The sequence below is a fragment of the Netta rufina genome (assembly GCF_964035555.1).
Source record: "Netta rufina genome assembly, chromosome: 8".
Lineage (NCBI taxonomy): Eukaryota > Metazoa > Chordata > Aves > Anseriformes > Anatidae > Netta > Netta rufina.
The window spans coordinates 281,716-305,011 of NC_140131.1; the positions used below are offsets into that span (position 1 = coordinate 281,716).

Consider the following 23,296-nt stretch of genomic DNA (forward strand, 5'->3'; position numbering starts at 1 on the left):
AATTTTGAGAAGAGCTTCAAAACTAGTTCCAGAAACTACAGGTTAGTCAGTCTAGGTTCTATGCCAGAAAAAATGCCTGCAATTGTAATAACAAAGCAGATTTTTTAAATAAGAGAATAAACAAGATGGACAGAGAAAAATGACTCCCAGCAATATCCAGAAAAATGACTTTTTGGGCTTACTAAGGTATAGCAGTAACAAGCATTTTGCATAATTCTGTTTAAGACTGATGCTTTTTCTTTGCTATGTGTTTTTCCAACAAGCATTTTTGTCAGTTCTGCACTTTCATCTGTTATAGAGGATTTAGAGGTGACATTTGTGTATAACTTCAATATTTAAATCTGAAGGAGATAACTTCTTTGACAGGAACTTCTATTACTTTTTGTTGTTAGTATGTGCAGGATCAGAGAAATAAATGAAACCAATGATCTGCTTTGCTGAGGAGCTTGTTTCTGACTGATATCAAGTTAGATAACTTTAGTGTTATATCTCAGATAACTTGCTCAGAAGTTAAAAGCTGCTGCATTATTCTGTGAAGTTAATAATGAGTCCAGACCTGTGTTGTAGCAGCTCTGCTACTGCATCTTTCTGAATCATCTTCCTGTCTGTTTTACCTCTGTAATTTGTAGGCAGCATTCTGAATTTTCATGGTTTGTGAGTCTGCAGAGACTGAAAGGAAATAGCTCTTGGGATGTGTCCCTTTCACCACACTGCACACGTCTGTGCTGTGGTCATCTGTTGGCACAAGGGAACACAAGCTGTGGCTGAAGTTTAGGCTTGAAGATACGCTGAAGATATGTTGTGCAAATGAAGGGCACAAATCTCATCCAGAGGATAATGTCTTACCCTGGCAGCCCATAGACTGGAAGGTATGCCTGCCTTCTGTTCTCTGGAGCATTGCACAAGTCTGATCCTTTGATGCCAATGGGATAGTCCAGAAGGATTTTGACCAAGCCAAGGCATAGTACTAATATGACCCAATCCCACCTATGCCTGCCTAAAATCTTCTGGAGGAAGGTGAACTGGGCATGTGAAGTAAGCAGGAAAACTGGCAGAAGATCTCCTTCCAAGTGAGCATGAGCTTGCAGGGCCAGCCCCTGCTTTCTGCATTTGGTTTGAAGTTGAATGCGGGTCGGTGCCTGTGGTGCTGTGCATGGCTCCTCCCTCTGGCACCCTGTTTTCTTGGCCAGGAGGCATTCATTCATCTGGGCAGGGAGTTCAGGCTTCTGTTGGCGGTGTAGCTCTGCCAAAGCCCGCTGGATTCAGTTGCATTCTAACGGTTCCCATGGCTTTTGGTTCAGGCCCAAAACATTTTCTTATTTCTCCCAATACTCTGTTGAACTTTGAATTTAATTCACTTGTTCATAATTTAAATGAGAAAATAAGTATAAAAAGATGTCTGTGAAACTATATTTGCTACATCTCTGTGGTCAGAGGGAACTGCATTTTAACTAATTCCATGGTCCGTGAAATATTAGATGGAAGGAATCAAATGGAATGGAAAGGACTGGAATTGAGTTTCTCCTCTGCCTCCATATGCAATTGCTAGGTGATAAGTAAACACTTAGGTGCAACTGATGTAATCTTGCAGTTTCAAATGCAAACACAAACAATGGATGAAGAAAGTAATGCAGAACAGTTGCTATAGTACCAGTGTTTAATCAATATGCATAACAGGGTAAACTAAATTGTTTGTTTAAAGTTCAATTTATTGTTGGTAGGCTACCTGTGAAATTACTGTGAAACCCCAGATAAAATTCCAGTAAATTCATCATCTCTCTCTCTCTCTCTTTTTTCTTTTTTTTCTTTTTTTTTTTTTTTTTAAAGTCTTCTTTCTTTCCTTGAATATACTTTTGTGCATGGTAACTCAGCCTAGCAATAGACATTTATCTTGAATGATCCCATTGAAAGATATGTAATACAGGTATTTAAATTTAAAGCCAAAGGGAAGAAGAGCTCTCTTATTGTGTTAGTTAAAACATATTCTGCCTACACAGATGAAAGGTCACTATGAATATATTATGCAATATGTATCTGATTGTATACATTTTACAGATGTGAATGAATATAGAACATTAAAAAATTAAGCCTAATTAAGGCTACTGTCACACTGCTATTTGTCCTGCTTCCCAAGGGTTGAAATAAGGTAAAATTATGCTAAGAACTATATAAAAATAGATTATGGATGCTTCAGTTTTGTGTTCAACCCTCCTGTTTTAGGTTCAATTTTTGGAAGAACTGACCTTTGGTAACTGCAATGACTGAGCTCTGTTCGCTTTCCAGAGATGTGTGGCGTATCTTGGGTACAGCAAGGGAGGGCTTTGGTCTACATTGTCTGGTTATCCATGTTTATTGGTTTTACAGTTTTTCACCAATAAATATAAGAGAGTTGCAGTTTGTTCACTTCAAATTGTTACATGCATGCATTAAAGAGAATCTTCAGCATATGGAACTGAGAGCTGGAAAAAACTGAAGAGGTTCTTGCATTTAATTTTGGTCCCTTTTATATTGCTCTGGATACAGAAGAAGCCATGTACCTTAAATCTGAGATCATTAAATAGGAAAAGATTAGCAGAAGTCTAGCACAACCAGTCCGTCCACTAAAACAGCACAGCCCCAGAAGTCTGTTAGACTGAGTGACATTTGAGAGCGATTGCAGCACAAGATGACCAGTCTCTTTAATATCTGGAGAGCACTTTATGGTAAAATACATGTAGATCTGTGTCTTTAGCTTTGACCTGCATAAGTTAATACTGAAGTGGATGGTGGTTTTTTCAGTGTCTTATTTCTAAACTAGGTGAGGCTGGATTCTTGAAAGAGAGGCACTGTCCTTCACCTCTCAGCCATCTTCTGAAATCCCAGTTTTGATGAGTACTCTTTTTCATCTTTTCAGCAGCCTCTGCAAAAAGGTGGTAAATAGATAGCAGCTTGGTGGGTGTATCGGGACTGTCATTCATGCAGACAGAATGGTGTAAGAGATGACTGCGCTTGCTGGCCTTCTATACAAACTCTTTGGTTTCCTGCAGAGTAGTTTTTTGTTTGTTTGTTTGTTTGTTTTTTAAATTTAACTTGAGCAAATCAGTCCCATAGAGTGGACCCAATGATTTTTGGTAAAATGAAGTAGCTGTTTTTAGAGGGGAAAAGTATTCTCATCAATGCTAGCTGCATTTTCAGACAAACTGCTACGATATGGTAACATCCAGAAAAAAAGTGTACTAGAGTAACATATGCTTTGTAGCCTATAAATATCACAAAAGTCATGACTCTTGCCCTGAACAGTCTTTGTGCAATTGAATTTACAAATATATTTGTGGGACAAGCATTCTTGGATGTTTGTTTAAATAGTCTAGGGTAACTGCTGTGTTTGAAAGAATGGTCCCTGAAGTAGGCAGGACAGTTCCTAATCTTGCTGTCATGGATGGGTTTTCTTGTGTGGCTTGTGAGTTCTGTTGGTGTAAGAGTGAAATGGAGGAAATTGACTTTTCTATTCATTAACAAATTAGTTGTTGGTCAGGCAACATTTTATCAGACATGTAGCTGAATCCCAACTGAGAAAATCTTTCAAAGGAGGGTGAAGATTTAAGCTTACGTTTTTATAGCCAGAATTGAAACTAGTTAGATTTCTGTGTAGGTGTTCCAACTGATGAATTTGATACGCTATCCCTGTGATGGTGGGAACAATAAAGAAAAGGAAAGTGCCATAAAAACAGGTAGAAACATGGCTTTGGCTGAAAACGCAAATAAGTAGTCATAATCAGAGTGAAGATTTACACCTAATATAATAATGTGTATACCGACTTTCAGACTAATGAAAATATTACAGAAAGTGTCATGTCTTAAGTATGTGTTAGCAGTTTCTGCTAACATAAGTAGACTGAAAATTGCATTTTTGTAATTCATACCAGATATTAATGGCTGAGAGCTGGCATTGAGGACTGATATGCTCAAGCATATTACATCAGACTTCATCTGCACAAAGGAATTGGACTAGAAGGCTTCTGGAGGTGCCTCCCAACCCAATTCCAATAACTTGAAATAACCAAGTTATTATTGCAGTTGCAAAAACTGGCAGAAACTCTGGCTGCCCTTTCTGGCACCATTTAGCAGGCAATGGAAGGAAGGGGGCACAGAGCACGTGCTGGGGCAGTGGAAGGAGTGCAATGGTGCAGGACTTCAGGGAACTCTCTCTCCTGGTGGCTAGCAATAGCTTGTGAAGCTCCAGCAGGGCCTGCTGCAGAAGCATAGGCTGGGATCTCTGTCTGCTGGACTCAGCCAGGAATCCAGCTTCAAATTCTGTATGGCATGGGACTGACCTGCCACAGGTCAGAGGTTATTATTTGGGGCAGCTCTTGTGGGAGTTCTTGGAAGAGGCCTTCAGGTGTGGGCTCTGCTGGAACCTGTGCCTTGGTACTGGTACACTGTTCAGCTCTGAGCGGCTGTACGCTGCATAGAAGTCACTTGTTTCTGATATGACTCTTTATGGGGCAACAAGATATTACTTTTACATAATCTAATGGGTGTTTATATGAAAAAATTCTGGACGTGAATCGTCGAGACAGCATTTTGTACAGCAAACTATTGGGTAATTTTTTTAACTTCAGCAAAAATCTGTAACATGTAGGCTGTCAGGAGGCTTTTATGACATCTGTATTGATTTCATTTCAGGTTTCTTGCAACCTACAATAGCCTTACAGACAAACACCTGGCTGGGTATTTCAGCAATACCAGGATAAGACGACATCTTCAGAGATCAGGACTGGTGAGATTGAAAAGTTTCCTTTTTTGAGGAAAAAAAAAAGAATTTGTGCTTATTTTAATATTGAAAAGTCAAAACACTGATGGTTCTGTTGTTTATTTGTTAGAGGTACATGTTGTTGTTGGTAAGAATTTGACCAGCTAGCCAAATACATGAAATGATGCTGTGCCAGGTCAAAAACATATGATCACACTGTGACTGAGGGCGGGTTTGTTCAGTCCAGATATTTCCCACTGTGTCATTTCCCAGTGTTGGTTGGTAAGATATCACAGGGCTGTGGATGGGGCTGTAGTGCATAAGTCTGATATCAGAACAGCAGAAAGACAGGTAATACTGAGCTCAGTGCTTAGCTCCCTGTGCTGAGTGGTTTTAAAGACAGTAGTACAGATGAAGAAATACCACTGCTGGTATTGAGCACATTTTGGGATGGCCAAGAGACACCTGGGCTATGGAGATGCTGGCACATAGGTGGGTGATGGGTGGTGGTTCCACAGGGGCATGGCTGCTGCATGGCCTGCTGTGCTCCTTGCTGCCAGCTTAATGCTGGAAGGAAAAGTTTCAGCCTCTTGTTCCCTGTTGTCAGACCACAGCCAGCTGATGCCTCTGGTACCCTGACAGCATAGCAGCTGTAAGAAGTGGTGATTAAAAGTACCAGCAGGGAAACTGCAGAGACTTTGGCAAGTTGTGTGTTTGGTGCTGCCTTGGGCTGTGGGTTCCCCTTCAGTTTCCACCACCCAGTCCCTGACAGGATTGATGGGGATCCGTAGTTAGATGGTGGGAAAACCTCATGCCAAGGAGCACAGACTTGTGGAAGTGAAAAAAGTGTTCTGCTTGCACCTATAGCCTCCCCAGATGTTACTATTTCCTTGCCCTTGGTAGCATAGTAGCGTAATGATATTGACAGGCTGAAAGATGTAAGTGGTGTTGCCTGTAGTTAATGTGGACGAACAAGGCACTCATTTTCTGTTTCTCTTCATGTGATGAATGAGATGATTCTTTCCAATTCACGACTCCTCTGTATTAAACAAAGAGATTATTGGACACAGGCGCTTACTTACAGTGGTAGGAAGAGATCACAGGAATAGATGACATGGCGCAGTGTATGTGTAGGATCAAACATTTCAGCTTGGAAAAAACATCAAGTTTTCTTGTGAAAGAGAGAGGACTGGCACTTAAGTCACTCCTAGGTGTGACTCTGTTTAGCAGAGGCAGATGCAACCCTTACAGTGTAGGAAGGCAAGTATTTAATTCCCCTCCACTGAGTTAGGCGACAGTACACGAAGAGTAAGATTGAGCCTCAGCTTTTACGAAATGTGGCTGCTTCTCTCCTGCTCTCTTCATTCGGCTGACAGGGTCCATGGGGTGAGAGAAACTACAGTTCTGTGCTGGGGAGGTGAGTCCCAGCACCACAGCAGAAGCAGAGATGACGGCTAGTGATGAGAAAGTAATCCTCTTGCAAAATTATGCTCTGTGTAGAAATATATTTTATTCTGTCTTCTCTTCTTTTTAGTTACATATTATTTGTTTATGGCAGATCTCAAGGAGTGGAAGAATAATACCTGAGAAAGAATACCGGCTAAATGCTATGAGGAGGGATCACCAGAAATATGTACAGGAGTGCCTGGCTCGGGCCATATTTCTTAAGGTCCTTGACATGGAGGTATGCATTTACTAGGAATGGATAAGCCTTTTCAGATGCTTCCCCGCTGACAGCTAGTGGCTGTTATCTAGAACAATTTTTATGCTTGATGTAGCCTGTGTGAAGTCTCCACTGGCCTCTAGCCGTTACCACAGAATCATAGAATGGTTTGGGTTGGAAGGCACCTTAAAGATCATCTAATTCTAACCCCCCTGCTATGGACAGGGATACCATACACTGCCATACACTGCCCAGCCTTGGGAGCACTTGTCATAGTGGCTCACTTACTGCACTTTGGTAGTCACCTTATAAATGGGGCAAGAGGTTAAAGAAAGCATGTAGGGAAAGTTTTTTAGGAAACAGTAGCACAAGTTGCATGCATGGGAGAGATTAGAACCTGCTGAGAGCTGATAGCTTTGGAGTTCATTCCGTCAGATGATAAATCTGTGACACATTCTACGGAATGACAGCTTTATTAGTTAGTATACCTGAATCCACCTATTTCTTTTCGTACATGAGGGTAAAATTACTTAAAATAAATAGATTATAAGATGATATTCACAGGGCTAGTTTGTTTGAAAACTTTTCCAGTCAAGCTAATAAAAAAATTATTGCATATCTTATCTGAGTACTAAATTTGTGCACATTCCTGCTGTGTATCAAGGATGGAGTTAATCACTGCAGCTTTAAAAATGCTCAGTTGGACCCTTGCCAATGTTAAGATACACAGGTATAATGCAAGTGGATTGAGTCAATAGCAGTTTTATAATAGGATTAAATGAAGCTAATGACCAGGGAACAGGCAAGTGATAAACAGAACAGAAACAAGTGTTCTTGTATTCATTGATATCTCGTTATGTCTCTTAATGAGATTCGTCTTTCTCTTACATTAATAGCGTCATCATCAGCTGGAAATAAAAAGGAAACTCGAAAATTCTATGAGGAAGGAGAGGGTTCTGCAGAAGAACAAGGTAAGGCTTGAGTGCTACTGAGTGCTGGTGGGACATGGCAATTTGGCTTTGTTAAATAACAGCCAGAATGAGTTAGACCGGAGATTTAGTGAGCCAAGTGTCCTGTCTCTGATGTTTATGGGACAAGTACAAGAAACAGGCAAGCAGAAGATGATCCTGCCCCAGGTTACATCTCCTTCTTCTATCCAGAAATTCAGGAACTTCTGTGCATATTTCTGAGTCCTTTTGAATCTACTTCTGCAGTGTTCTCAGTTGTGGTATTTAATTAAGAGTTGTATGAAAAAACAACTTGTGTGTCCTTGCCTTTCTGCACAATAATTCATTTATCAGCTTTCTGATAATTCTGTTTGATGCTCCATTGTTCTCAGTATGTAAAAGTTAATAACCGTTTCCCTTTTCCAAGGCATTGATGGTTTTACATACCTTTCTCATATTCCTTCTCAGTCTTCCAAGCTGAAGAGCCTCAGTCATTGAATCTTTCATATGTGAGCCATTCCAGGCTTCTCATTACTGTTACCATTTTTTTAACCTTTTCTAGTTCTACTGTTTCTGTTTTGAAATGGTAAACCAGACCTGGATTAATAATTTAATGTAAGTGTTGCAGTTCTGCTAGTAATTCTAGCCACTATCTGCATTTGATTGTTGCTGAGCACTGAGATCATGTTATCAGTTGTTTGCCTATCCACGTGATATTTACTAGAAACAGCGCGTAAGTAATGAAGAGAGGTTTCAGAAGTCCTTACTTTGGTGTGATGTGAGTAAAGCTTGTTTCTGTGGTTTCAGAGCCATGAAATCCCACAGAAGTCAATGGTTGTTGTCCCCATGAAGTCATCTGAATGTTTAGGGGAAAATTTTTTCTCATTTTGGCTAAAATATCCTCACCATGTTATTTCTTTACTAGGAGCCTGCATACATTAAGAAGAATGTATTAAGAAGCTAGCTGCTTCTTTGAGCAGTTGAAAAACAATGTCAAGTCTTTTAGAATTTAAATAATACATTTATGAGCAATTCATCAAGAAAAGAAAAGAGATGTACTTGAAAAACACTAACTCTGGTAATTGCAAAGACCTCATTTACTGACAGAACTTCTGCTACTAGAAGATGGAAGCAGCATAGTTGTTGTAGGGAAGGAGTGTGACTAAGGCATTCTGTTAAGGGACTCTGCACTTGGATAATATTGGTACATAAACCAAAACTGCTTCTTTCAGTGAGAGATGTAAGGGAGATGCCTGTGGATATGTGATCCGTTTCTCTGCTGTGATGCCACATTGATACTCAAGAACCTGGCAGGAATTTGCAGTGTAATTTATTCTTTTCTCACACATTCAGTGATCATCTGAGTAACTAATCTAAAAGGAAAGAAGAAAGACAGATAACTGAGAAAATGAGGATGAGAGACATAGCTCTCTATTTCCAGAAGTATAGTCAGTCCACTGTGGAGCTTTTGAGAAAAAAAAGGTAGGAACGGGCAGCAGTCAGGGCAAGGAAGTGGCAGAGGCAAGCAAATTTAAGAGAGACCTTCAACCAAACTAAAAATTGGGAGATGCGCAGAAAAAAAGGCAGATGAACAGAATCTGGGAGGATCAGCAGCTGGTGAGGGCTGCAGAGAAATAGATCAGAGAAGGGAACAAGTATTTTCCCTCGTCCCTCTCTTGTTCTGTCCTTCTTCCCATGATTTCCTTCCTTCCTTAGCAGGCCATCCATTGGGTCTAGTCAAGCTAATTGTCTTAACTGTCCAATGAAAGACATGCAGAAGGCAGGCTCAAACATGCTGTTTGATACCTAATTTTTAATACCTCGGATACATTCATTTTCATTCTTTTAGGTGGAACGGTCCAGAAGATCAGTGGAAGGTGCTAGCCCTGTGCACTCCCTACATCCACCAGTTGGTCCCAGAAGTCATTATGGACTGCATCCTTTAGTGGCTGGAGAACCAGCTAGTCATTCACAAATGGTGAGTTTCATCAAGTGCTTCATATGCTATATTAGCACACATAACAAAAAGCGTGCACATGTACCTATGACATCTGTGCTTAGCCTAGACCACTGATGGTCTGCAGACTGATTGTTGCAGAGTCTCATTCTGCATCACTTGTATTTGGTTTCCTGTTTGCAGGATTCTGTCACTAAAAGAGAAATCTAGGGAAGCCAGTGTTGCAGGAATGGCACATTAGAATACATAAAATTAATTTTGCTTTGAGATAAATCTGCTTTAATCTTTGCCTTTTATCTGCCATGTCTTTTATGCCAAGCCTTGGCTTTTATCTGCCAAGGTTAGGTATGTATCAGTACAGTAAATGTGGTCAATAAATACTGTGACTGTAGGCAAATTTGCACATGTTGTAAAATCCTGAAAACAATGAAGGTCTTTTAGAAAAAGGAGTTGAAGGGATGAAATAAGATGATGATTCATTCCAGAAATCTTTGCTTTGGAGCTCTGACTCAGAAGCCTCTTACTCTCTGTTAACATGTAGAGAAGGAATGTTAATATACTCTTGAAATACAGTGATTCCAAAGTCTAAGGTCAATGGCCAAATATACATGTATAGTACAGTTCTAACTGGTTCTTCATTTCAATAATGATAACTTGTGCAGACTGAAAAGAGACTTCCTGAATGAACTTCTCTTCATCCCATACAGAGGGCACCTGGACTTGCAGATTATAGTGGTGGACATCCTTCTTATCAACACCGATTCAAGGAGTCTTCTTTTTTTAAGATAGTGAGTTAAACCTTTTTTTTTTTTTTAATTTTGATTTTAACATTTTAACTTGATATTCTGAAGGGTATAAAAGAGAAGGATGAAATAAATAAAAGTCAGAAAAATGATGAGTATTGAACAAAAATAGACATGATTTTATTATGAATTCTCTGTGTCCATGTACTCAAGTCAGCAAAATAGAGCATATTGCTACAGTTTTTATGAGTTCATTATGTTTGTTTCAAAGTTAGACCATGAATGGACAGTAACAAAGGCTAGATTCATGGCCAAGGGTTATTTTGGAAGTTCCAGTTTTTGAATGCTCAGTTAGAGATCCCTAAAAGAGAGTTGCTCTTCAGAAACAGAAGGTACTAGAAAATAAATTTGCCGAAGATACCTGAGCTCCACTCATCACTTCTGATTATCTTGATCAGTGCTATATTTTTTTCTATATGGTACTGTTCTGCACTGGAAACTAAACACTGAGATTTTCTAGCTGTTTTCTTTTTCCTTTTCCAGACTTCCTGTCGACCACATACAGCTCCAGGAAATATGCAACACCCACTTCGACTCCAGCCACTTCACAGCAGTGCTGTAGTAGGGTCTGTTCCAAAGACTTCAGGCTCTAAACAAAAGTGCCATATGCTTGAAAATGATCAGCAGTTAGCTAGTGGGGTGAGGCCATATTTCATTCTGAAAATAATATATCTTAGTGACAGTTTTGTAATATTGCTAAATACTGTAGATCCCAGAACTATATATTTAATGTAGATAATATGCCTATCGAATGTTTAGCAGCTTTCACTGAACTCTCTTATCCTACCCTTAATTTTCAAGACATTATTTTAATGGTTTAATGCCTGGTCACAGCCAGGAAAAATGTGATGACTTCTCTTTCATAATGTAAGATCTGTTATGTAGAGAAAAAGGCAGGCACGCAGTTAACACTGATAACTCAGGAATATTTCCCCACAGTCTTATAAGTTTTCATTTTCATCTACAATTGTGAAGTAGCAAAAACCTTTCTTTTTTTTTGTACCATTCGTCCTAGTAAGCCCCACTAGTGGGGACAGAGAGCAGGAACTCTTTAGAGTAACAAAACAGTCTTCAAATGTACACAGTTACTCCCAGGTGAGATTTGGATTTGTATTCTGTCCTAGAAAACCATTATGTAACTGGCTTATGTTAGGAGTTCCTTGGGACTGGGAGATTTTGGAATGGGACTGTGATCTGCTACCACTGACTGGTGGACACTGTATGAATAGCTCACCTCTGACGTGGATTTGCTCTGTATTGTGATGGTCACAATCCTTTCTCCAAGAATTTTTGGCTTTATTTAGTACTGTTATCTACAACTTCCTTGCGAAGGGGAGTGGAGAGGCAGGTGACTTATTCTCTATAAACACCAGAGATAAGACCCACAGGAATGGTGTTAAGCTGAGGCAGGGGAAGTTTAGGCTGGACATCAGGAAGAGGTTGTCACCAAGAGGGTGGTTGCACACTGGAACAGCCTCCCTAGTGAAGTAGTCACTGCACCAAGCCTGTCTGAATTTAAAAAAACATTGGACTATGCACTTAGTCGCATGGTCTAAACTTTTGGGCAGACCTGTGAGGTGCCAGGAGTCAGACTTGATGATCCTTATGGGTCCCTTCCAACGTGGGATATTCTATGATTCTATGATATGCCTACTCGCAAATTATGTGTGATTTAAATGGTTTCTTTAATGCTTGCTACTGACAAAACAACTAAATTAGTTATAGATTATGAAGACATGTCAAAGAGCTCAGATCCAGTGCATGCAATGCTTGCAGAATATTGTGTCTTCTGTTTCAGGACCCCAGTGTTCTGTGTGCATTTCATCCTGAAGGAGGACTAAACCTCCACTACAAATGGGAAAAAAGCATTGTGAACCACACCTCATATAATTGGTGCCAAATCATGCTACTATTGGAAGATTCTGCTTCCTTTGAAATTTGCTTGCCAGTGGAGAGAATACAGCAGTGCTGTGGGGTTGTGCAGAGTTCTATCTGCTTGTGATCAGGACTCTGCATGGTTACTAGTAGTACGTGGTTTACAATACTGTGTATATCTATGTGTGACATTTTCAGCCAATCTGATCTTGGTTTCTCCATTTTGCCTGTTGCTTTGCAAATTGGAAAAAAAGGAGTTTAGCACAGAAATGTTTTCATAGAAAAAAATTGTGGAGGTATGAAATTGTAGAAGTATGTGTGTTTCTAAAAGTAAAGAATAGTAAAACCATGGTTAGTTCAATATGTTCAGTAGCTATTTTTGCACGACCAGTTTAACATGGTTAAATTTTTTTTCAGGGGGAGAAGACTGAGTTAAGACTTATGAACTCAATGGAATATGTGACTGGTAAATCCCCATATCGACTCCCTGTTATTAACAATTATGTGATGCCAGTGCCACCTCCCCCTCTACAAAAAGGAGACAAGAGTGTAAAGGCAACAAGAAATGGGATGCCCAGAGGGAGACGATTTCGCCCCCCACACACACCAAATGGCTTAGAGCAACTTTTAACAAAGGTAAGTTGTCTCTTTCTACTTCTCTAAGTACAGGTATATTACCGTCCTCACTGATACATTCAGAACTTCAGGGGGATTTATGAAGCACCCCGAGTGTACGAAAACTTCATCTGTTACACTAGATCTCCAGCCAGGAATGCCTCCTGGAAGTGAAGTTACAGGAACACAGGATTGGAACGGACTATATGGGTCATTAAAGCTGGTCTCTCCAATCTCAGGCCATTCAATGCATTTCAGTCTGAAATCTTTCCTTGCCCTTCTGTATGCTACAAAGCACGTTTCAGCTTAAGCAGCTCAAGGACTGTCTTAAAAGAGTGAAAGCTTCAGTTTTATGAAGCATGTGTATCATCATTGTGCTCACTTTTTGTTATTGTTGGAAGCTGAGTGCATTTTTATGTATTTTCTGCTGCAGAATTCTGGAGGATTACCTAAGCCCTCATTACGCAGCAATGCATTTATTACCATGATCTTTCTAGGAAAAAGTGTGCATTTGTCTCATGATGATGCTGATTATAAAGATGAAGTCAAAGTCTGTCAACAACATTGTGGAGGAGAAAACCTTTGTGTCTACAAAGGCAAGCTGTTGGAAGGAGGTAAGGATAAAGAGTGGAAGAGTTCATTTTGATTCTGGCAACATCTTTTTGGCTAAAATACTGATGTGATATCAAAATGATTTCAACTGTTCTCAGTCAAGATATGTGCATCCAAGGATTTTTCACCATCTGCCTTCAAAGAGAAATCTGGATCTACAGTTTCATAATTGAAATTGAGGTTGCAATTACTTTTGGAAATTATGTTAGAAGGAGTTTAGAGAACTGATTTATCAAAATACTGTTAGATTAGATTAATTTTGTATAGGGATGTATGATTAATAAAATAGTTTTAGCTGTAAAGTGTCCATAAATGCTATCTTTTTTTGACTTGCTATGATATATCAATGCATGTTTATTATTCCAGAAAGAAAAGTACCTAGCGAGAGCCCAGTTTCCATCTCTTTTATATGAATGTGACTCCATCAATATCTCAAGGGTTACTCACACTGGTTTATCTCGTCAGTAAAAGTCAAACTATGTTCTGGAAAATTAGGAACAGGAAATGACTGGGAGATTTTCACTCATGAGAAAGAGAGCTGTACCCCTCATTCCAGCTCACAGAACCCACTGTGTCTGCATTTGCATTTTTACTGGATATGGGAAGATGGTGCAGAGATTCCTGCACTTCAGTCTGTCCACTGGCGTTGTGGATGCATTGCAGTGTGCCCACAGATCTGATTTAAAGATACTCATTGCAGCTTTGTCCCAGCTGTGCAAGAAGGTGTCCTTTGTGTGTCCTCCTGTTGTTCTGTGCTACATTCATACCTCTTAGGGAACCTGCTGGCGTAGTGTGGCTTCCTCCCTACTTGTGTGTGCTCAGTTTACTTTGGAAGGATAGCATGAATTGTAATTAAAGGCACTACAAATAAGTCTCTCTTGGAAGGGAGCTGGGTAGGAGCCTCAGTGCTCTTAACATTTGTATGCCTAACAGTGCCCTTGCAGAGTAGCTTGAAAAAACTCCAGAAACAGTAGCTTTCAGCTGCTTAGTGTTGCTATGAGTAAGATCATATTACTTCAGGCCCAGAGCCACTGATATGTGTGGAAAAGTCATTTTTTTTGAGATGAGAGTCTCTCGTTTCTATTAATGCTGTAGCAGCAAGTGGCTAAACTGGCGATGTATTAGCTTGTTGCAGGTGTGTCCATCCTGGTACTTCTGGGTTGGAACGAGATAAGACTGTTGTGTTTGGAGGAGAGTAGAGTTTTACCAACTAATACAGCTGAGAATGGAAGAAGCCGACCTCAGAGGGCTGGATGCTCTGGCAATGATGTAGATGAGATGCAAGAAATGCAGTGGGCTGACCATAAAGCATAACCTTTTTCTTTGAACTCTCATTTCTGTGGTTTCAGAGACCTTCCAGTTTGTCTCAAAGAGGCACCATGGTTTCCCATTCAGCCTCACCTTTTTTCTCAATGGGATGCAAGTGGACAGGTTGAGCTCTTGCTGTGAGTACAAACATCAGAAGCGTTCCAGGCTGGGAGGCAGACATGGATACTTTGGGTTTCTTAACGTGGAAGGAGCATCTCCTTGCTATAGGTATGGAGTCACATGCACTTTTTTCACAGGGTCTTAGCAGCCCAGTTTTTAGAGTATTTATCACTTGTTTCCTCTTTTTAAATCTTTCTGGCATTCCACAGCTCTGTAGAACCTGGTCAGTTTCTGAGTACCCCTTGCAACGTGCATAATTAAGCTTACCCTTCAAACTCTTACGTTCAAGGATGTCATCAAAGTCAGCTGACTTTTGTGCTGCCTCTTCAAACACTCTGTGGAGTTCACATAGCAAAGGACAATATTTGCATCATATCACTTCATCTGTCAGCTTGTCATGAAGGCATTCAGTGCTTCATCAACAGCAGAGTTTGGAGGAATAGGCGTGGAGTGGTATAAGCATGCCACCTTCATGTTTCTGGTGGAAGCGATAAGGAATATCAAGAGTGCTGTTTAGTAAGTTGTAGTCTTTGGGGTTTTCTTTGTGATTGTGATAAAAAGATCATTTATTATTAAACAGCTCTGCCTCTAAAGTGTAATACTCCTGGCTGCAGAATATGGCAGTATTGAATGTTAGCCATGTTCTGAAAACAAATCCGTGCAGAGAAGAGTTCCATTCTCTTGGTACAGAGGTTGGTGCTGTGAGCAACAACTGGTTTTGCCAAGAAGCTTTAATTTTAGCATAATCTTCCTTAAACTTCCTTAAACTAAAATAGGTTAGATGTAGACTAGACATTAGGAGAAAATTCTTCACTCTAAGGATAGTGAGCCATTGGAATATGTTGCCAAGAGTTGTGGATGCCCCATCCCTGGAGGCATTCAAGGTCAGGCTCGATGGGGCCTTGGCCAACCTAATCTAGTAGGTGGCATCCCTGCCTACGGCAGGGGAGCTGGAGTTAGAAGATCTTTAAGGTCCCTTTCAACCCAAGCCATTCTATGATTCTATGACTGAGTATCTCAAAGGTCCCTGAAAAATACCAGGAATAATTAAAGTCTCTTCTTAGAATTTGGCACATTTACATTTTATGCCTGCAAAACTAAAAGATTTCTAGACTTCTTGATGATGGGATATTCACAGTAGTTTGTAAACAGCTGTAATGTGAGAGGAATTACATTTAAACTTTAGATATGAAAAGCATTTTAGGTGGAGGAAACGTTTTTAAGACATAGGTGTCTATGAAGAAAATACAATTATCCACAGAGACTTAAGATTAGTTAGAGTGAAATTCCCAGTTTCAGTTTCACTCTGCCTGTAGATTTGAATCAACTTATTATATGCAGCACAATGTCCTCACACTCATAGGTGGTGTAGAGTTGTTCATTATGTCTGCAAGTAATGCTAAATTCGGAGTAGGAACTCTGGTCTCTTACGTGTTTCTCCTAACCATAAGAAAGGGAATTTGGCACTCCTTTTATATGAGAGGAGCAGTCTCAACAAGTCATTCAAAGCATTTTGTTTTTCATATGTTTGTATTTCTCTTAGATAAAAAACAGAACAGAATTTTTAAATAATCCAAATTCAATACCCCTCTTCACCCACAGTTATTTGACCCAGCAGGCAAATTAAAAAATGTTATATTCATAAAACCTGTGTTACTGCTTTACTTGCTGATAATGCAGGATCTGTATCCAGTACACCTCTGACTTGGAGCTTGCCTGCCTTTCACAGTGATTATGTCTTTGCAGATCATGCTTGGTGTAGCTTGAAGTTAATGAACCCTTTTGATAATTTTGACTCTAAACTGCTTATCCTTCAGTTGTCACCTTTAAGTGCAGATAGCCTTACTGTCCTTCAAGGGAGAATTGCATCTGTGTCTGTGGAGCACTTGAGGATTTTAGGGTGCTTCTCAAAGACAGTTGTTATCAGTATCCTTGTTGTCTGAGAGGTGAAATGGAGGCAGATACGTGCCTGATCTCACAACTGGTAATGAGCTGGAGAGCTCACTGTCTACTGTTTTTCCATTGTTCACTGACAGAAAAATGCCATGCTTTCCAATTCTCCTTTTTTTTTTTTTTTTTTGTAGGTGCATTATTGCAATGGGTCTGGACAAAAAGCCATCCCCTCCCAAGAGAAAGATGGAGAAGGACTATGAGGAAAAGCAAGTGGGTTCCTGGAAAGGTGGAGCACACAGTGAGCAAAGTGATAGCAGTGTTGAGCAGAAATCAAGCAAAGATTTGGTGTTAGTCATCTTACCAGGTCATGAAGCAAGTATGGAAACCATTGAAGAGAAAATGGAGACCGGACAGGAGCATAGAGGAGAAGAAAGGAAAAAACTATTAAATCATGAGGCAGAAGATAGTCAGGAAGACACTGGTAAAAATGGTACGGTATTCCAAAACACAAGCAGGGGATGAAAAATAGGAGAGGGTAATTCTGGAGAGGGTGCGGGACTGCGGGCCTCCAGCTCACTTGGTGGTATCCACTCTTAGGATAGCTCATATGTGAGAAAAATGGTGAGGATGGTGAAGTTATCAGTGGCTGATAGCTGGGAGGAACACACAGCAGCAAAATGACAGCAAGATTGAGCGCTAGGTGAAATACCTCAGTCTTCTCTCTTTGTTGCCAGCAGCAGCAAGATGCTTTGTTCATGTAAAGCTCTTCCCCTTCTCCATCACACAGCCCCAAGCACCGTGTACCTGCCAACCACCACTAACCTCCAGCTTCCTCACTCTTCTGAACATTCGTTCCCTCTGTCCCTGGCCTCCCAGCTCACCCTTCTTGCCTCCTCTGCTCTGACCCCGCTGTGATGATCATCCTTTCGCTTTACCTAGCACTCCCATTGACAGCTGTACCTGGCTGACCTTGCCCCTTTTGATTGAGTTGCACCTGGTTTCTATTGACAGAGATTTAAAAACAAAGACCAGAGAAAGGCTTCCCTTGCTCTAAGTTTGCCCAAGGGATGTTTCATTTGGTGGACAAAGATGATATTTGTGGTATAAAAATAATGAAAATAATTGAAAATAATGGTATAAAAATGATGTGTATCAGCTCAAACTTCATGCTGAGAATGTGGCATTTCCCAGTGCCACCTCAGGCCAGTCTCATCATCAGTCTGTGTACACCTCTGCCTGCCCCTAAAGGAAGAGACAGCTAGCTCTGCCTGTTCTTTCACTCACTCCTTGTTAAAATGCCTTTTTCAGAGTAAGTGTTACTCAGAGAAAGATTTTCATTTTTATTTCCTAATCCTATTTTTACTTTCATAATTCTGCAGTGCTACTGCACAGCTTCCTTGTTAGTCCTTGTGGATGTGCTTTTGTGATTAATCAAGCCTTTTTCCTTCCAGGGTGGTAGGCATCTTTCTGACAGTTACCTAAAGAGGCCTTGTTTCCAACAATGCAGTTGGAAACTCAATTGATTTTTAATACAGAAAATAAATATAATTATTTCCTTAATCTGTGTTGTCTGGGTAATTGTTTATTTGCTAAATTGCTTCTGCATCAGATAATCGTCATTTCTGCCCATGGCATTCTGTCACTTCAGGACTTTAAAAGCATTGATGGAAAGAAAAAAGAAGTGACCAATTATGGTGAAAGGTGAGAAATAATGGCCAAGAGGGACAGCTGGTGTGTCAGCAGTGACAATTTTCCATCACAATGTAGATGTGTTGCTTCTCTGCAGCATGTGCAGTGAGCTAGTGGTAGCGGTGGAATCACTGAATTTTAAATGGAAATCATGGACATCACTATTCTTTCTGGTGACTGGGATTTAAAATAGTGCACTCCTGGCTGGAAAGGAAAGGATGCTTTAATGCATATGCATGAAGACAGCTTTTACCTCTAGAGCTGAGCAAAGTTATCTATCTTATGTGTCAGGCTAGTAGCCTAGAAAGAAATCCAGACCCTGTTAATGTAAAGATAGTAATTCTGCTGTAAGCGTCATTTGTACTAGGATTTCATCTGGGAACTAAATGAGCAAATTAGAATAGTGTGATAGCAGAATGTTCCTCTGCAGCACCCTTTGCCTGGATTTAATTAATTAACTCAGTTTGTAAGGCAATTCTTTGCTAATTAGCTGTGTCATTTATCTTACTTTGTTCCACCATATATTATCTTTCTACACTTTTTTCTATTGCTTCTATTTTTTTCTCATTGCAATGAGTTTTTCTGCTGTAATAAGAGAGTGTCTTGCATTTTATTTTTGAGTTTGCCTGTTAATTCTTGTAGTCCTCTCAATGGCTAACTTTTTTTTTAATTTATTTTTTTTAATGTATTAATCGTACTTTGTACATCATTCAGTAGCTTTATTGCATTTGTGCTACTCTATCTATGAAGAATGTGATGCTTTTTTACAATAATGTGCTCTTACTATTCCCGTCTGTGGTTTTAGATTCTCTCATGACTTTTACGAGTGAACAAATGAAAAGGGAAAAGGAAATTAATGAAGTTAACCTTTGTCTGCTGAAAAAGAACTTTAGTAGTTGTGAATTCCATTTCCTGTCTCACAGTATGATTCTTTTATTTTAGACTATGATGAAGATTTTGAAGCAGAAGAAGTTAATGAAGAAGGACAGACTAGTGATCAAAGAAATGGAATGTCAAAGTCATCCCCAGATGATGAAGAACATAATTTAGACTATGAAAAGGAGAGTGAAAACTCATCACAGAAGGCACTGCAGGCCTCTGTCAGTGAGAGAGATGAAAGTGATGGATATTCTGACAGTGACTTGGAGGATGACAAACAAGGTTAGTATTTTTATAATGAGGCTTAGAGAAGTTGACCTGATGCATGTTTTATATGTTGTGCATGTCCAGTAATGTATGTTGAGTCTGCATAGAAAAGATCATGTAGTGCCTACTGAACTGATAAAAAATAGCTATCTTACCTGTGTTCTTATCAGTTCCACTAACTGTCACAGAAAAAAAGCTAACCCTATGGGGCAATGTAAGCATGTGCCAGCTCACAGTAGACATGACTGAACTGTTTAGTTGCATAAATTGAGATAGTGCCAGCCAGCACTGTTAGAGATTAGTAGCTCTAAATCCTTGGGACAGGTAAGCACTTAATGGTAAACGATATCCGTGAAGCTATGACCACTTACACTTCCTGAGGATGTGCACTTTTATCTCAGAAGTCACTGGGAAACCTGACAAAACACCCTGCATTTCAGAACTGCTGTCTTTTAATGACATAAATTCTGAATAAACTTCAGTTTTATACTCTGCTAGATCTCTGGCTCTGCTTCCCCACTGTGTTTTCCCACCACTGTAAATCACTGGAGTCAATGGTGGTCCCTTGTACTTAGTAGGCCTAAATAGCTTTTTGTTCCTTGACTTTGACTAATCTCTTCTTGAATCCATATGAACTTTGGACACTGGCAATGTCCATTAGAGCGATAATCTCTACTGTTTGGTTAAATGTTACTGAAGAATTATCACTGCTTTTTTTTTTTTGTTTCCTGCAAATTTTCCATTTATGAATTTCAAATGATGCTCCATGTATGTATTATTAAAGGATACAGTGAGCTTCATTTCCTATTCAACTTGATTGTTTTACATCTGATTTTGGATATCTTTATGATATTCACTGAGATAATATACCATCTTTGAAGGTCTTCAAGAAACATGTAGATTTAGAAAGTAGTAGCATGGTTTAGTGGTGGGCTTTAGTACTAGGTTAAAGGTTGGACTATATGATCTTAGAGGTCTTTTCCAACCTGAATTGATTCTATGATTCCATAACAGGAGTGCACTGAAGGACTGCTGCTATTGTTGAAATCTTTTATCAAGCAGAGCTCAAGAAACTATTCTAAAACTCATCTTAGCCATATTTACAGGGGCTTTTTAAAGTGTATTTTTTGTGACAGATGGAGCTACTGAGGCTCATTTCCATTATCGTAAAAAAATATATGTTAAATGGCTTTGATTTTAACACTGATACATTTGGGCAATGCTCTCCTATTACTGTTACTGGAATTTTGTCACAGTATCTTCAGATGGTTTAATACAGAGGTTGATATCAGACGAGTATCTGTCTGTGGCCAATGAATACAAATGTCTTAGTGATAGATACTAAAATAAAATTGTGTTTTCTATTTCTAGATAGGAGGTCTGCACATTCTCTCTCATCCACCAGTGCTCAGTGTAGCAGTGGAGATGACTCTGATGTTCAAAAGATGATAGAAAATGTTAAGGGCAAAGAGGAGTATGATATCAAAAAGGCATCTGATAACACAGCACATGCACAATACAGAAGTGAGAATGGGGAAAATAAACTGTTCAAAACAGAGGACAACCAGGAAACTTTTACACTGGAAAAGGAAGCCATACATGAAGCAGAAAAGACAAAAGTGCAAGACCTACCAGCAGGGGAAGATACTGAAATTTTTCATGAAAACATAACGTCAATACAGCATCAAAGTCCTGAAGTTAATTGGGAACTCAGACAGGCTAGGACAGTAGAAAGTAACATAAAGGAAGATGGGGAGAAGAATGCAAGTAACAAGAGGGACAGTGGGGAGAAAGATGTTCTAGTGCATTTGGAAAATAATATGATGGAAGTGGAGAATAGAAATGAAGAATTTCCTCAAAGTGACGAAGGAAGTGGTGAGTACAGTCCCCCTGCAGAACTGTGATGTGATCTGTGAATGCAACTGTTGCTGTATTTGCCTTTATCCTAAGTCACGGTGCAGCAAGGGGAATGCAGTTGCTGGACTATTTTCAAGCTACCAAAATACTCTATATTTCTGTGAGCTAAATAACCAGAATGTAACCTCATTTTTTTTTTTTTTTCTTGTTTCTTTTCTAGTGTTTCCAGTGTAAGGCTTTGGCTATTCTTTTTTTTTTTTTTTTTTTTTTTTTTTACTTCACAAGTTAGGTTTCACATATCATGAAATTACTATAAAATCCAAAAATAATTCATTACTTATACGAGAATCAGTGTGCCAGACTGGGGAATTTTCTTTATAATGTGGAAATCACAAAACAGTAGGGGTTGGAAGGGACCTCGAAAGATCATCGGGTCCAACCCCCCTGCCACAGCAGGTTCCTCAGAGCAGGCTGCCCAGGTAGGTGTTCAGACAGGCCTTGAATATCTCCAGAGAAGGAGACTCCACAACCTCCCTAGGCAGCCTGTTCCAATGCTCTGTCACCTTCACCGTGAAGAAGTTCTTTCGCATATCAGTGTGGAGCTTCCTGTGCTCTAACTTGCAGCAATTGCCCCAAATGCTAGATTCAAAAAGAACACCAAAAAAATGCTATGTGAATCATGGTGCAGCAGATGAGGATCAAAACTACATCAGTAGTTCCATAGTTGTTTTGCTTCACTCTGTCATGGATTTGTTGGCAAGGAGCAGATCTGTTAGTTGTGTGACACCTCAATTTTCTGATAAAATGGGCATCTTGTGGTTTCAACTTTACCTTTATAGATAACGGGCACGTAAAAGACGGTTAGCCATATAAACAATGTCTGCATTATTATATTTGACGAAGGGGAAAAATATAAGCCCTTGCTTTACAGTGTCATTTAGGTTATGGAAGAAATTTCCTGGATGTTGTTAAATCAGGCAGTATAACAGAATGGTCACCTGCACTGGTGTTTACATAAAGAAGGAGAGGCACAAGCCATAGCAGATTAAATTTCTAATTGTCTTTCTCCACGCTCCATTAGCAGTGGAATGTATAATGCTTTTCTTTTGTTTCGAGTTTTTTTTGTTCTGTTTCTATTGCTTTCTGTTCACTGCAATGCATAGATCTAAGACAGCTATGTGTGGAATAAACTCTTCAAACGCTGAAGCTTAATGCTTGACAAATCTGTTGCTGCTGGGTTACTTTGACTGTCTCGTGCATTGCTTTTGCTTTGTTATGCATTCAGAATTGAGTCGGTAAAGACATTAGCATACTAATCATTGAATAATGCTGAAGTCTTCAAAGATGTTTGCTTCTGGAACCCCTCTCTTCACTTGCATGAAAGGAACTTGAATGTAAGCAGCTTCAGCACTAGACTCAGATGAGTTGAGTAAGGACTGGTGAAGAAGAAAGAACTCTGAAAACATACAGAACAGGAAATTACGTGGTAATACAAAAGCAAAGAGAGATCAAATGAATGTGTAAAGGATAGTAATTTCAGGCTGAGTTAGCATAAAACGATAACATTGTTCTTAGCATAAATTCTTATATGTTTACATTCAGTGCAGTTGGTTTTATGGCTCTAGGTTTCAACAGAGTCCCTCTATCAAGTATAGATAGAATGTCCAAATGTTACATGGTAGCAGCATTTATATATGTAGATATATATAAACAGCATTCTTAGCCAAGCCCTGTATCATCTCTGCTGCCAGAAGACTACCTGAGATTCAGGGGTAGACCAGATCAAGTAGGGGAGAGGAAGAAAAAGAAAAATTGTTGAATCATAAAAAATACAGATAGGAGTTTTCAATCCTAAATTGAAGAAGGCTTTTTCCATGTCCACATAAGAGTTGTATAGGTGAATTTTATAGTAAATAAGGAATTGCCGAGAAGCTTTGTCTAGAGAAATAAAGGAAAAAAATAATCCCCTTTTTTGAGATATAATTAGCATGTTGAAAGATACATTGTGGGGTAACAAAACTCACGTGGGAATCTTAGCTTCTTCTAGGCACTTAGTACAGTGGCAAACATGATAAAGAT

General features: G+C 39.5%; 1 protein-coding gene across 1 annotated transcript in view; it reads left to right on the top strand.

Moving 5' to 3' along the window:
- Window positions 1-23,296, top strand: part of ERICH3 (glutamate rich 3) — a gene marked incomplete at both ends in the record, with an annotated part of 34,788 nt that overhangs the window by 5,853 nt on the left and 5,639 nt on the right. Inside the window, 12 exons of the mRNA XM_084291132.1 lie at window positions 4,666-4,759; window positions 6,291-6,416; window positions 7,292-7,366; window positions 9,192-9,320; window positions 10,007-10,087; window positions 10,586-10,741; window positions 12,395-12,613; window positions 13,026-13,206; window positions 14,554-14,740; window positions 16,717-17,015; window positions 19,157-19,375; window positions 20,732-21,235. Of these exons, the coding sequence (XP_084147258.1) occupies window positions 4,666-4,759; window positions 6,291-6,416; window positions 7,292-7,366; window positions 9,192-9,320; window positions 10,007-10,087; window positions 10,586-10,741; window positions 12,395-12,613; window positions 13,026-13,206; window positions 14,554-14,740; window positions 16,717-17,015; window positions 19,157-19,375; window positions 20,732-21,235 (2,270 nt within the window). The remainder of the gene's footprint in view (window positions 1-4,665; window positions 4,760-6,290; window positions 6,417-7,291; window positions 7,367-9,191; window positions 9,321-10,006; window positions 10,088-10,585; window positions 10,742-12,394; window positions 12,614-13,025; window positions 13,207-14,553; window positions 14,741-16,716; window positions 17,016-19,156; window positions 19,376-20,731; window positions 21,236-23,296) is intronic.